Source organism: Lissotriton helveticus, chromosome 1_1 (assembly GCF_964261635.1).
Source record: "Lissotriton helveticus chromosome 1_1, aLisHel1.1, whole genome shotgun sequence".
Lineage (NCBI taxonomy): Eukaryota > Metazoa > Chordata > Amphibia > Caudata > Salamandridae > Lissotriton > Lissotriton helveticus.
In genome coordinates this window covers 260,667,161-260,682,520 of record NC_136057.1, presented here as the reverse complement: position 1 = coordinate 260,682,520, position 15,360 = coordinate 260,667,161, and the positions used below count along the sequence as shown (strand labels likewise).

Genomic DNA, 15,360 nt, shown 5'->3' with positions numbered 1-15,360 from the left:
AGGTGCCTCTGAAGTCCTTAGGGTTCAGCCCATTTGAACTCCTGTATGGCCGCCCTGTTAGAGGACCTCTCGCGCTGGTGAAGGAGGGATGGGAGAAATCCTGTGGGAAAACCCCACAGGATGTGTTCAGCTATGTGTTGGCCATCCGCAACCAAACACAACGGTTCAGGAAGCTCGCTCAGGAGAACCTGGAAGCTAACCAGGAAGAAATAAAAACATGGTACGACCAGAATACCACTCTGGTCGAATTTCAACCTGGGCAGAAAGTGTGGGTGATGGCCCCAGTGGAGCCTCATGCGCCCCAAGACAAGTGGACTGGGCCATATGAGGTGGTGGAAAGGAAAAGTGAAGTAACCTACCTGGTTTACCTGAGGACCCCCAGGCAGCCCGTGAACTGCCTCAAACCACATTTTGAGAGGTCTGAAGTGACAATGCTCATGGCTACAGATGCTGGAGGGAAAGAGGATAGTGATCCTCTCCCTGACCTCCTGGCAGCTAAGGAGCAAGATGGGTCAGTGGATGGTGTGGTCCTCTCGCTTACCCTGACCCCAGAACAGCAGAGGGACTGTCGACAAGTGCTGGGTCAGTTTGCCCCCCTGTTCTCCCTGACCCCAGGTATCACCCATTGGTGGGTCCATGATGTGGACACTGGAGATAGCTTTCCTGTGAAACAAAAATGTTACACGTAGCTGACAAGGTCAGGGCCAGCATCAAGGAAGAGGTTTACAAGATGTTGGCGCTAGGGGTGATTGAGCCCTCCAGCAGCCCCTGGGCTAGCCCAGTGGTCTTTGTGCCAAAAGCTGCTGTGCCCGGTGCCACTCCAGAACTCAGGTTTTACGTGGACTACCATGGGCTCAATGCGGTCACGAAGACTGACGCACACCCCATCCCCAGAGCTGATGAGCTTGTGGATGGGTTGGGAGCTGCCCAGTACCTCAGTACCTTTGATTTGACTCCTGGGTACTGGCAGATTGCCTTAACTGATGGGGCCAAAGAGAGGTCTGCATTCTCAAAGACAGAGGGGCACTTCCAGTTCTGATTCATGCCCTTTGGGTTGAAGAATGCCCCTGCCACCTTCCAGAGACTGGTTAACCAGGTACTGGCCAGGCTGAAGGAATTCAGCGCCGCATACCTGGATGACATTGCGGTGTTCAGCTCCACGTGGGAGGAACACCTGCAATACCTCTGTGAAGAGTTGAAGGCTCTGCAAAGGGCAGGCCTCACTATCAAGGTCAGCAAGTGCCAGATAGGGCAGGGATCTGTGGTGTATTTGGGACACCAGATGGGGAGCGGCCAGGTGGTGCCCCTACAGGCAAAGATTGATACCATTCTGGCTTGGGAGCCCCCCGAGACCCAGACAGAGGTGAGAGCCTTTTAAGGTCTCACCAGGTATTACAGACGGTTTGTCAAGGGGTATGGCACCATCGTTGCCCCCTTGACAGAACTCACTTCTAAGAAGTTGCCCAAAAGAGTGAACTGGCCGCAGCCTGCCAGACTGCTTTTGATACCCTGAAGACTGCCATGTGCGCAGCACCAGTGCTCAAGGTACCTGATTTCTCCAGTGAGTTCATAGTGCAGACAGACGCTTCAGAGCATGGTGTGGGAGCAGTACTCTCACAAATCACTGAGGAGGGTGGGGACTAAGCATGGGCGGATTTTGCGGATCCACGATCCGCTGATTTTGCGGATTTGCGGATCGTGGATCCGCAAAATCGGCGGATTTGCGGATTTGCGGATCTGCGGATTTGCCCTGATGAAAGAGTCACTGATTTTGAGCTTCAACTAGTTCCAGCGACCATGTGTGTGTTACTATGCAATCGCCCCGAGGGGCGCAGGGGTCCCTTGGGTGAGCTGTCCATTTTAGTGGGTCAATGGCGGGAAGACGGTGCACACCGCGAGTGTGTGGGCGGGGCTTCCATGCGAGTGCACAATGTCTCTTGTGTGTATAAAAGGTCTGAGACCGATCAGAGCAGTAGATGAAGAGACATAAGCTCCTGGTCACACGAACATCAAAGGGATTGCGCTCGTGAAAGTCAAGGATACAAAGGCCTCTATCCAGCATCACAGCTGATTTTCGACGGTAGATTTGGGAAGAAGGCACACCTGCCCAGCCTCGATGACGCGCACGATTGTTTTTGGGCTGATGAATGAGTCACTCAATTTGAGCTTCAACTAGTTCCAGCGACCATGTGTGTGTTACTATGCAATCGCCCAGAAGGGCGCAGGGGTCCCTTGGGTGAGCTGTCCATCATAGTGGGTCAATGGCGGGAAGACGGTGCACACCGCGAGTGTGTGGGCGGGGCTTCCATGCGAGTGCATCAGTGCACATGCTTCTTGTGTGTATAATAGGTCTGAGACCGATCAGAGCAGTAGAAGAAGAGACAGAAGCTCCTGGTCACAGGAAGGGCATGGTGTAACTATTTTACGATGGCGCCGGCAAGCTGCCAGCACCATCCTAAAATAGTTACTAAATTAGCTTCAACAGGAAGCTCTAATAGATAAAATAAAGCAGGTGCTCGAGCAGCTGGTTTATTTTATCTATTAGAGCTTCCTGTTGAAGCTAACTTAGTAACTATTTTAGGATGGCGCCGGCAGCTTGCCGGCGCCATCGTAAAATATTTACAACAGACAAGGCTTCAACTTTTGCCCCCGGATCCGCCGCTCGCGGATTTGCGAATTCTCGGTAAATTCGCGGGAGTTCGCGGATCGCGAATTTACCAAAAATTCGCAAAATCCGCGAGCGGAACGGATTTTGCGCTCATACTTAGCGGGGACCAGCCCGTGGCTTTCATTAGTAGGAGACTACTCCCCAGGGAACAGAGGTGGAGTGCGATTGAAAGGGAAGCTTTTGCTGTGGTCTGGGCCCTGAAGAAGCTGAGGCCCTACCTGTTTGGGACTCACTTCCGTGTTCAGACTGACCACAGGCCCCTCAGGTGGCTGATGCAGATGAGCGGGGAGAACCCAAAACTGTTGAGGTGGTCCATCTCCCTACAGGGAATGGACTTTACGGTGGAGCACCGCCCTGGCACAGAGCACGCCAATGCTGATGGTCTGTCCAGATTTTTCCGCCTTAGTGAGGAGAACTCCCAAGAGGGTGGGCAGTTCCCCCGACTTCAGCTGGAGGGGACACGTGTTAGACCTGGCATCTTTGGCGTGGTTTCCCCTGTCTGTTTGGCCTGTACCTCCTGTATTTTTGATGCTGTGCTGGATTTAGTTTTTGCTGGTTTAGATGCTTTGGACACTCTGCCCCTGCTGATCAGTGCCAGAGTGTAAGTGCTCCCTCTGTAAATTGTTATGATGATTTGATATACATGAATGACATATTCGTATCACCAAGAAGTCCCTAGTAAAGTGCACTGGGCGTGCCAGGACTGGTGATGACAAATGCTACTAGTGGGCCTGCAGCACTGATTGTGCCACCCACATGAGTAGCCCTAAAAAGGTGTCTCAGGCCTGCCACCACAGTGCCTGTGTGCAGTCTGTGAACTGCCATGTCCTTCTGGTCAGTGTCCCCAATGACCAGGCCTAACCCTTCCCTTTTTGTGCACATTGGTCACCCCTATGGATGGCCCAATGTACCCCCCTGGACAGGGTGCAGGTTATGTGAAAGGTAGAGCATGTTCTGGTGGAGTTGACATGCTCTGGTAGTGAATTACACCCATTTTCGTTTTTCACTATTGTAAGGCTATCTTGCTACATAGGTTAACATGGGGGATGTTGGCTACAGTGGCTACCAGCATTTCTTCCGATAGGAACAAGAAAGGACATAAGATTCAAGTATCCCTGAACTCAGAATTTAATAACACATCTTTTAGGAAAGGTTGTTTTTAAGTCCTGTGTTTGAGAACAGCACTTTTAGAAATTTGCTGTTCTCTTGTCTGACCTTCCTGTGTGCCTTGGCCTGTTTGTGTAGTGACTGTATGGTTTGAGAGTGACAGGGGCAGGGGATTCCCCAGGAGGCTGGCTGAGTCAGCCCTAGGCTGAATGACTGCCTTGCAACTTGAGTGGTGGGAGGAGATAGCACCTGGGCCTGAATAGGGCTGTGCCTGCCTTCCACAATGCTGGCTCCACGTCCTGCTGGGCGGCTGATGACCATGCCCCTCACTCTGAAAGGAAAGGAGAAGCCAGGAAAACAAAGTGCTCAAGAAACACCCAGAACTGGCTCAGACCGGGCTCAGGACCCACTTGCACAAAGAGAACAAAGACTTTTAGGGGTATAAGTACAGGACCCCTGAGAACAGAAATTTAGATCATCCTGGAATCAAAAAGGAACCTCTGCCAAGGAGAAATCTGAAACTGAAGAAGGAAGATTGTCCAGCTGTTGCTCTGCTGGATTGCCCTGCTGTTGCTTTGCTGCCAAGGAGAGGGGAAGGACTTTGCTTTGTGCTGTGTCCCCTTGCTTGAAGAAATCTCCAAGGGCCTGAGAAGAGCTGGCTCCCTGTTCTGAAGTCCCAGGAACAAAAGGACTTCACCCCCAGATTCCCCGGAGCTCTACTGAGAGAGTTCTGTCCTTCCTTGAGTGCTTGGCCCATGTCTGGTGCCTCTGGAAGTTGTACCTGTGTTGGGAAGCTGGAAACAAAGCTTGAGAGACTTTGATACAGAAAGTGATTGCATCGCTCGCTGAGGAGCGCATCCCCGACAGTGCGAGGAAATTCCCGCCGCTGCGAAGGTCGAGATCGCCGCAGCGCCTGTTGCCGCTGTCATCGGATGCGTCCCGCATCCTTCGCTTACGGGACGCACCCGATCGGTGTGGAAAGTCTAACATCGCTGCGAGTGTCGTCGCAGAGACTGTCGCCGCTGGGTGAGATCGCCGCACCGCCTGCTTGCGGATCGCATCACGTCGCTGCGAGAGTCATCGCCGAAGCCATCGCATCGAGGAGCTGCAAGAGAAAAGATCACCGCTGGTCCGCACATCGTCGCCCCGGAGATCGTCGCAACTCCAAAGATCGTCGCATCGTGTCTTTGCGAGAACAAACTTCCTATGGAACCTAGGCACCGGAATCCAGACAAGTGGCATTCCTACCCATACAGACCGGATTCGTCGCAACACGTCCGCTGCTGCAGCGGGGCTGTCGCAAATGCCTCCCCAGGGTCTCAGGAGCAAGTCATTGCTTGTTTTCCACCGCACTAGCTTCTGCTTTTTGGAACTTTGTCGCAACTAAAGGTACTGTGAGCTAACGTGACGCAACTGTGAACTTTTCACGCAACTGTGGATTTTTTTTAACGCAACCTAAAGAAACTGTATCACAACCTTAAGAACTCTTTTGAAACCATATTCTTGAACGGTGTATGTCGGATTTTTGTCATTTTGGGTCTTGTGTAGTTTAGATTAAATACGTTTATTTTTATAAACTGTTGTGGAGTCAGTTTGTGGTGTTTTCACTGTGTAACTGTGAGTGTTGGTACAAATACTTTACACATTGCCTTCTGAATAGGCTTGATGGCTTGTGCCAAGCTACCTAGAGGGTGAGCAGGGGTTATCTCAGAGGGTTTCCTCCTTGCCCTGACTAGAAGCAAGGGTCCCTATTTGGACAGTGGTACCTACCTCTACCAACTAGAGACCCCCAGATCTAACATAAAGGATCTGACGATCCTGGAAATCTCTTTGCTTGAGTGCTCTGCACCCTCAATCTGTCTAACAAAGTACTCTTTCCTGGCCGCTGCTATCATTTTACAAAGTTTTTTTAGAGCTATCTCATACTCGTGCTTCGCTTCTTGAGTATACTCCATCCTCTATAGTCTTTCCAATCTCTTACATCCACTTTTACCCCTTCGGAGATCCTCCAAAGACCATGTGGCTGAGGGGGACTCTCTCTAAAATTTAGGAGTTTTTAATGAGTCACCTCGTCAAGTGAAGCAGAGATCCTAGCATTAAACAGTACTGCATCTGTGTTAAGATTCCCGAAGCGTGGTTGGTCACCGTTGGTAATCATTGGACCCACTGGGCCCGATTCACAGAACTAACTTAAGACAAAATCCTAAACTCACTACCATTTTGGTATTCACAGAAGGCACTTACTCATTTTGGTATTCACAGAAGGTACTTGGGGCCATATGTATCAAGATACAAATTAGCGATTCTGTACTAGCGATTTTTAAGAAATCGCTATTTCAGAATCGCTAATTGGTATGTATCAAGAAAATCGCAATATTTTAGCGATTTCTTGATATTCCTTAATTGCGAATTCGCAATTAAGGAATACTTTCCCATTCATTTCTATGGGCCTCCTGGCCCATAGGAAGGTATGGGAATTTATTCTCAATTTGCGGTTCGCAATTTGCTAATCGCAAATTGAGAATAATTGCAAGGGTGCAGGGGTGTCCAAAGGACACCCTGTTGCACCCCTGAAATAAGTATGGGTGCACATGTGGTGCACATACATGCCCTAAGGGCATGTATGTGCGTCACATGGCACTTTGAAAAATGCTGAAATGTGCATTTTTCAAGGAAATCGCACCTAATTTGCGATTCCTTAAATGCAATCGCAAAATAAGGAATAGCAAATTTTGCGATTCCCTATTTTGCACCCAAATTCTTTCATACATACCATTTTGCAAAAATCCGTTCGCAAACGCCAAAATTCTGCAAATTTCGGCGTTTGCGAATCCATTTGGCCTTGATACATATGGCCCCTACTCATTTTGGTATTCACAGAAGTTAGGAGTCCTAACTTTAGGACTCTCGAATGCCTTCCGTGAATACCTAAAGTCCTAAAGTTAGTATTTCTCTCAGTTTAGGAGTAGTAAACTTTAAGATTTTCGGTATGCACAGAAGGCATTTGGGAGTTCTGAAGTTAGGAGTCCTAACTTTACTACTCCTAAACTGAGAAAAATCCTAACTTTAGGACTTTTGGTATTCACTGAAGGAATTTGGGAGTTCTAAAGTTAGGAGTCCTAACTTTACACCTCCTAAACTGAGAAAAATCCTAACTTTAAGACTTTCAGTATTCACAGAAGGCATTTAGGAGTCCTAAAGTTAGGACTCCCAACTTCTGTGAATACCGAAATGAGTAAGTGCCTTCTGTGAATACCAAAATTAGTAAGTGCCTTCTGTGAATACCAAAATGGTAGTAAGTTTAGGATTTTGACCTTCAAACCCACTCTTCCGTTCACTCCCGGACCCGCAGAAGGACTCTCGGAGGACTGCCTGCTGCTGTGACCTGCTGTGCACTCTGCAAGACTGCTTTGATATAACTGGAAGGACTGGTTTGCTGCTTAGAGCCTGCCTTGAATCCTCCAATGCTATCTGTCCTGTTTAGCACTGCATCTTCACCAGAACCCAGAACTACAAGAGTGCCTCCAAGTACTAGTTTGGTGGCCTCCTGTTCAAAGCAACAGGGCAGAAAAGGCTCCTAGAATTTTTAACATGTACCTAGGCTGACCCAGTGTGATTCCCTAAACCCCCAGTTCTGGACCCTTGATTGCACTGCTAAAGGTACCCAGATAGCCAAATCTCAAAATTGAGAACTTAAAAAAATTTTGCCAAAAACTTCACTGAGTGCCAGAAGACTGGGTCCAACCTGCTCTCCTATGTGTCATAGGTGTATTGACGGTCAGATTGTCATTGCAGCTTTTCCAGCTATGTTCTCCTCTGCAGCAGCAACCCTGTTTAGAAGTCTCTTTTCAAAGGGGTATCTGGCCTCATGGAGCTGCCTTCATCTATAGCTCTCTGTCTCATCCAGCTGAAGATGTTTGACTTCCACAAAGAGACTAAGTCTAAACATATAGGTTTTCACAACAGGTTCGATCCAAGGCCCTCAACAATGACACTCCCTCATCTGGCACCTCCTACAGCCTTGCCCTCTAGCACTTTACCTTCTCTGAACATTCTTCTCAAAACTGCTTCTAAGTACGTAGGTAAGCTGATTGACCCCAATCCACTTCTTGTATCCCAACCGCACTCCATCGCGGTTGGCCATAATTTGGGGCTTTAACTTGATCTTGCGCAACTAGATTTCCAGGGTTAGTTCTTTGATCTTTTAGCCGTTCGTTTTCACTAAAAACAAATTCACATCTCCTGATTTCATTTTTGTTGTTTTAGTGTCAAATAATTTATTAAAATGTACTCGCCTTTCCTCAATTGGTGTTGAATTTTTCTTGTGTTGTGTTTTCACATTATCACTGTTTGTGTGCTGTATAGAGAATACCTATAAATTAAAACTGAGTGCTTCTTGGGCTAAGAACAGGTTAATTTAGTGATTTTTTGTGGTTCACCCTGCAAGGGATTATGGCTGTTGCTTGACCTGGACTCACACCCTAGTCAACCAACAACTCAATTTCTCACAGTAGCCCCATGAACTAAACGGAGCTACATTGTGTGTGAATGAGCTTCTTTGTGAAAGAGCAGAATGCCTTCACTCACAGTAAAGTTACACAATGGCTGAAGTTTGCTGATTCCTTTGCCCTATGCTGTTTGCTGTAGTGGCCAGAAGATAAATGTGCTACTTAACTCTTAGTAGGGGAAGTAGCCCTACACCATTTGAAGGGTAACATTTTAATTATCCCTCTCGGTGTAACAATACAATCTTTAAGACAGTCTTAGGTTATAGCACAGAATCTATGTTAACCCATGACTAAAACCTGGTACCACGGGTGCATATATTTCTGCTGCTGGATTTTTCTGTCCCAACACATGATGTATTAATAAATGGATTATATGTATGATAGCTCAGTACATTTTCTATCATTAGTTACATCAATAGCAGCAAATAATGTTGTGCTTTTGAGCAACTATTTTAGGATGAAATGAAAAAGGTATTGGTATCATCATATCATCAATGACGTCAACAAATATGCTATTAAACATATCACGGGATCAAGTTATGGTCAGTGCACTCAACTTTAACTGGCATACTACAATTGTTTTTAGGTTCAGTTCAGTAACTATCTATCTATCTATCTATCTATCTATCTATCTATCTATCTATCTATCTATCTATCTATCTATCTATCTATCTATCTATCTATCTATCTATCTATCTATCTTTCAATAAAAATAAATCTCAAGATAGATAGAATGACAGACAGACAGACAGGCAGATAGATAGATAGATGGTAATTATCCTTTATCCCGCATTTTTTTCCCGCGGACTTTCAGTCCACATACCATTTATCCGCAAGGTCTTTCAGTCCGCATACCATCATCCCGCATTTTTTCAAAATCATTTGAATTTATCACGCATGCCTTTACAACGAATTACGTTTTAAAGGCATGTATGGTAAATGCATTTGCGTTGTGAAAACCACGATGACGAGAGAGGTAAGTGGGTTTGGGTTAATTTTTTCGTCGTGCTGGGGGTAGTGTTTTAGAGTTTAGGGTAGTGTTGTAGTGTTTGCGTAGTGTAGGGTCATGCTGGGGGTAGTGTTTTAGGGTTTAGGGTAGTGTTGTAGTATTTGCGTAGTGTAGGGTCATGCTGGGGGTAGTGTTTTAGGGTTTCGGGTAGTGTTGTAGTGTTTGTGTAGTGTAGGGTTATGCTGAGGGTAGTGTTTTAGGGTTTAGGGTAGTGTTGTAGTGTTTGTGTAGTGTAGGGTCATGCTGGGGGTAGTGTTTTAGGGTGTAGGGTAGTGTTGTAGTGTTTGCGTAGTGTAGGGTCATGCTGGGGGTAGTGTTTTAGGGTTTAGGGTAGTGTTGTAGTGTTTGCATAGTGTAGGGTCATGCTGGGGGTAGTTTTGGTTTAGGGTAGTGTTGTAGTGTTTGCGTAGTGTAGGGTCATGCTGGGGGTAGTGTTTTAGGGTTTAGGGTAGTGTTGTAGTGTTTGCGTAGTGTAGGGTCATGCTGGGGTAGTGTTTTAGGGTTTAGGGTAGTGTTGTAGTGTTTGTGTAGCGTAGGATCCTGCTGGGGGTAGTGTTTTAGGGTTAAGAGTAGTGTTGTAGTGTAGGGTTATGCTGGGGGAAGTGTTATAGGGTTTAGGGTAGTGTTGTAGTGTAGGATCATGCAGGGGTAGTGGTTTAGGGTTTAGGGTAGCGTTGTAGTGTTTGTGTAGTGTAGGGTCATGCCGGGGGTAGTGTTTTAGGGTTTAGGGTAGTGTTGTAGTGTTTGTGTAGTGTAGGGTCATGCTGGGGTGTAGTGTTTTAGGGTTTAGCGTTGTTTTGTAGTGTTTGTGTAGTGTAGGGTCATGCTGGGGTGTAGTGGGTTAGGGTAGTATTGTAGTGTTTGTGTAGGGTCATGCTGGGGGTAGTGTATTAAGGTAGTGTTGTAGTGTTTGTTTAGGGAAGTAAAGTGCTTTATGGTAGTGTTGGGGGTCGTGCTGGGTAGTGTAAATGTTGGAAAAGGACTGTGTGTCAAGGGTGGGTGGTGCAGGGGTACTACATTAGAGTGCAGTGTAGGGTTGGGTAGGGTAGGATACTCTTACTTACCTTTAGAACTTTTACAACGAGTATATCTTTAACATGCATGCTTTTCGTTGTAATGGCATGCGTGCTAAAGGCATATTCGTTTTAAAAGTTTTCGTTCTCTTATTTTGCGGACTAATAGTGCTTGCGGTATCATATTTGGGGTATGATGGTATGCAGGATAGTTGTCTGCGGTCTAACTTCATATATTCTAGATAGATAGATAGATAGATAGATAGATAGATAGATAGATAGATAGATAGATAGATAGATAGATAGATAGATAGATAGATAGATAGATAGATAGATAGATAGATAGATAGATAGATAGATAGATAGATAGATAGATAGATAGATAGATAGATAGATAGATAGAATGATAGATCAGTATTGTCATTTCACTGATCTATGTAAATCATTGGTATATTATCTGGGGCTTTGCTCATGCTCATTTAAACTGACAAGAAACAAGTTAATACAGCATTAAAACTTTGTTTATTTTCATTTTAAGGCAGCATGCCTTGCCATCAATTCTCACCTGGCCTCCATCCATTCCAATGAGGAAAATGATTTTGTGTATACTTTGATGGGTAAACCAGGCAACCCGGCCAACGGAGAAGCATACTGGATCGGTGCACATGACACATTCCAGGTGAGTGACTGCTAGTCAGAGTCAAACAGTATGCATTTCTGACATATTTTCCATCTCTACTTTCTGACACAATTTACACGTGTGCCCTTATTACAGGCTGAGATGAAATTCCGGTGCATATAATAATTTCTCAGAATTACAAATTATGCCTTTAACGTCAATCCTTTGATGATGGGTTTTCTAGCTAATTCCTATTCTTATAATCATCTTTCACATTGTCCATGTGAAGGAGTCCCCGATCAATCTACCAAGCATTTTCAGTTTTTTTACATTTTTATAAGCAGCAGATACACCGTATTTTAGTTCCTTTCTAATGCTGTAGGGGTGAACTGCACGGTAAGGATGTGTTACACTTTTTACAACGGCTCGTTAAACCCAGTGTTTTACATAATGGCCTCTTTTCTTTGGGCAGCCTCGCTGGTAGGAAATAACTTAATTGTCTTGATGAAGCAAATGTGTAGGTTCAATTAGTCTATGTAATCAGGTAAATTAGGAAATATTCATGTGCTCCATCAGTATTCCTATGGTAAATTATGTTTTTATGTGATCCCTTTGCCCTGTTAATATCTGTGATGATTTATACATGTTTACTGATTTTGCTGCTAATAAATACATGATTTAGCACTTTGAAATTGTAGGTATTTATGTGCTAGATATGCTGGAGCGCTTTTAACTTTGAACGTATTCTGGCATTTGTTTGAAACAGTGGATGTACTGTTTTAGCTCTAATGTTTTTACTAATTTAACTGTGTGACTTTTATGAGATGGAAACATTGTGAATAAAGTTGGACTTGACTTCATGCTATTTTCTTTGCTGAGTATATTTCGACACAAAATCCTGGTGAAATGTGCATGCCAAATGCAGACTAGGGCCAAATACTACACAGGAATGATTGTGGATTTTCTGATTCACATGCATTTGCCAACTCACACCATGCCGCCATTTGTCACATCATGTATGCCCCCTTCATAAACTCATCAAAAATAAGGTGATGGATTGAATGCTTGAATTCATCTCAGGTGGTATTCCAGCACCTATGCGGATTGCAGTCTACTCAGCATATCGCACGACCGATCCATGTTCACCGGACTTTGACGGTAGTCAGTCGTCTCCATCACGGTTCCCACACCGGGAGTCAGGCAGCGAATCGCCGGACCCTGCCCCTTCAATTTTATTTCCCACTTTCTCCTTCGAAGCCAGGACGGGGCTCCGTTCCTGTGCTAATTCGCGTTCCCATACCGAGAGTCAGGCAGCGGATGGTTGGACCCTGCCTCTTCAATTTTTTAATCAATTTCCCAACAATTTCCATCACAACCAGAATGGGGCTCCGTTCCTGGACTAATTCACGACTCCACGAATGCTCCAATTCACTGAATCCTGCCACCAAACCTCATCTTGACCGCCTCCACGTTTTGGTTCCTCCTCGGCCTTTACGGGGCTCCGTTATTGTTCCTATACCACAATCCACCTCCTTTGGATGTAGCCTCTGGACATTTACCACATATCATACTTCACGAACAGAACAGGAACCCATTCTCTTGACCAGCACATTACTGTACACCATCATCAATCGGCAACCCAGTCCTGAAGAAGATCCTAAATCAATAGGATCGAAACGCCCTCGACCCGCAATATAGCGCGACTCATGGCACAGTACCTCCTCTGGTTCCCAAACTAATTGTAAATACTCATTCACCAAAGGGGAACCAACCACTCTGTATATATTGTGATTTTCATTTTTGTCATTTTGTGTCCTCCTCTCTTTTTCACCCATATGTCACTTGTGCCGTCACAGTTTGTCTCACTAACACGTAGCGCACAAAGCCCCCTTCGGTTGCTGAACGCATTATATGCCTCCAGTGCTGATATCTTAAACTGATTCTTGATTGTTTTTGTGTAAATATGTCCTCAAATATATGATGCTAAAAGCACTTCTAAATCAACTGAAATGCTGAGTCTCTCTTTCTTCTATGTCCAGATCTTTTGTAATGTCCTGTACATACAAACGCTTCTGTTACTAAAGTGAATCCAATTGAGATATTGTTGTTTTTACACATGAATTCATCTCAGCCACTGTTAATCTCTCAGGCCACACCCCAATCCAGCGTTTTTCTCCCACTATGTCACCTCAGTTTGACCCACCCATAATCAAATCAGTCTTGACCCTCCTCTAATGGGAAAAGTCCAGCCTCTACTATCAGACAAGGTCTTCCCTGAATTGCATCACATGCAACCCTTTACCGATTTAGCACTTATCAGGGTCCAGGCAGGTATAGCTGGTTCCAGTGCATTTTCTTTCATTGCAAGCTAATGCGTTATAACTGATACTATGTTAATCTATGACGCGTGGTTTATGCATCACATTAATTTGCTATTTTTATCTAAAGGAAGGGAATTTCTTGTTTTCGGATGGATCTAAAATGAATGTTAACCTATTTGGTAATGGCCAGCCTGACAACTATAAGACCGGTGAAAACCACGTCGGTACTTGGCTCTTCAACAATGGTGAGTGGATTTTCCTTAAACTAACCAGCCATTCATTCATTTGTGCCTGCACAGCTACAGATAGACCAAACAACCTCAAGTTATGAACGTCCCTTCTAAACTCCAAATACTTTGTAGCTGCTGAAATATCTATATGGATATATGCTGAACATTATCTATGTATGTGTTTATTTGATACCTAATGTTGGATAGTTTGACTGTTTTATAATAGAAAAATCATTCATCAAGGAATCCTTATTTTCTTTTGTTGGCATATGGGTTAAATGCTGATAATTGTTTTTTCTGTAATCTTTTCTACTTTGAACAGTAGCATTTATAATAGGTGCTTCAAAAATATACTATAGAAATATGGTTTATTTTTGTATTTCACTTTAACTTATCTGCCTTGCTCTGAAATGGTTTCTACTGCTTAGGACCAAGCCTGCTCAAGCGCTTTTGTTAATTCTCATGAGAACACCAATTGTGGTTGTATCTTTTGAAGCACCAAGCTGTTTGGTGCTATGTCCATTTTTTTCATTTCTTTGAGAAAAGAAAAGTAGAACTAGTGATGGATCTGATTTAAAGCAAAGACGCCAAACAAAAAAGGTTAATTTGCTGATCCTGCGACCTCAGCTTACCACTCCTCTGGATGCTCCTCTAGTGTTTCATCATGATACCAGGTAGTGAAAAGAGGTAAGAACCCCACCAAATACATTCCATTAATAGTAAGTAATATATTTCATGCCTATCCTGAACATCATCAAACTCAGACCAAAATGTATCTATTCGCCTACAGTGGAGGCTAAATATTCTGCTATTCATGACTGAAATAATAATATTCAACATTAATAAAACTGCACGTCATCTGAGGTAGCAGTGGTCCAGAGTTGAGGATCTGTAGCAGTAATCTCAGAAACCCAATGCTTTCATAGCTCCTTTGAAACAAATATCAGTCTCGGTCTGTAGTTTTTGGTAGATTTGCAATATGGTATGAAAGTGATAGTCAGAGCTGCCTATTGCTTTTTCTAAAAATAATCTGGGAAGTTTGACTTTTCATGTAAAGGCGAAGTTTTATTTATCTCATAAAAAATGTAAAACACCTTATTGAAAGTAATTTAGGGGCACATGCATCATTCATAGGTTTTGCAATTCTTAATTTGCGAAAATTACCGAATCGCAAATTAAGAATTGCAAAATGCTATGCATCATTTTTTTCACTATTTTTTTGAGAATCAGTAAAAATCGCAATTTTTACCAAATCTCAAATAAATAGCGAATTCCAAAGTGCATTTTCGCAATTCCCATTGATTCCTATGGGCCGAAAGGCCCATAGGAGTCAATGGGAAGGCATTTAAGAATTCGCAATTTGTTGATGCATTCCACGGGTGCAGGGGCGGGTCCAAAGGACCCCCCCCTGCACCCCTGAAATGTATTTGAAAGTGCATGTTTCACACACACATGTCCTAAGGACATGTGTGTCTGTAACATGACAGTTTAAAAAATTCATTTTTTTCATTTTTGAAAGATTTTCGCAAATTAACACGAGGGTCAACCTCGTGTTAATTTGCACTTCCAATTTCATAATTCGCATTTTTTTTTTAATTGATGCATTGCATTTAAGGAATCGCACCAATGCGATTCCTTAAATGCATTCGCATTTTTTAGAAATGCAAAAAAATGCGAATTAAGAAAAAAAGTTTGATGCATCCCAAAAACGTATTTAGGAAGTGCAAACGGCCGAATTTACCGATTCGCACCGTTTGCACTTCCTAAATAGGTTGATGCATGTGCCCCTAAATGTTCAAACTGATTTACCCTCCTGAACCCATCTACAACTCTTATATGTAACTTCTTTAATCCTACAAGCCTTATAGTAAAGAGAAATCCCTTT

At 44.2% G+C, this 15,360-nt stretch overlaps 1 protein-coding gene across 1 annotated transcript in view; it reads left to right on the top strand.

Moving 5' to 3' along the window:
* Nucleotides 1-15,360, top strand: part of LOC144769213 (echinoidin-like) — a 101,641-nt gene that overhangs the window by 60,925 nt on the left and 25,356 nt on the right. The window contains exons 4-5 of the mRNA XM_078653248.1: nt 10,844-10,984; nt 13,373-13,490. Of these exons, the coding sequence (XP_078509374.1) occupies nt 10,844-10,984; nt 13,373-13,490 (259 nt within the window). The remainder of the gene's footprint in view (nt 1-10,843; nt 10,985-13,372; nt 13,491-15,360) is intronic.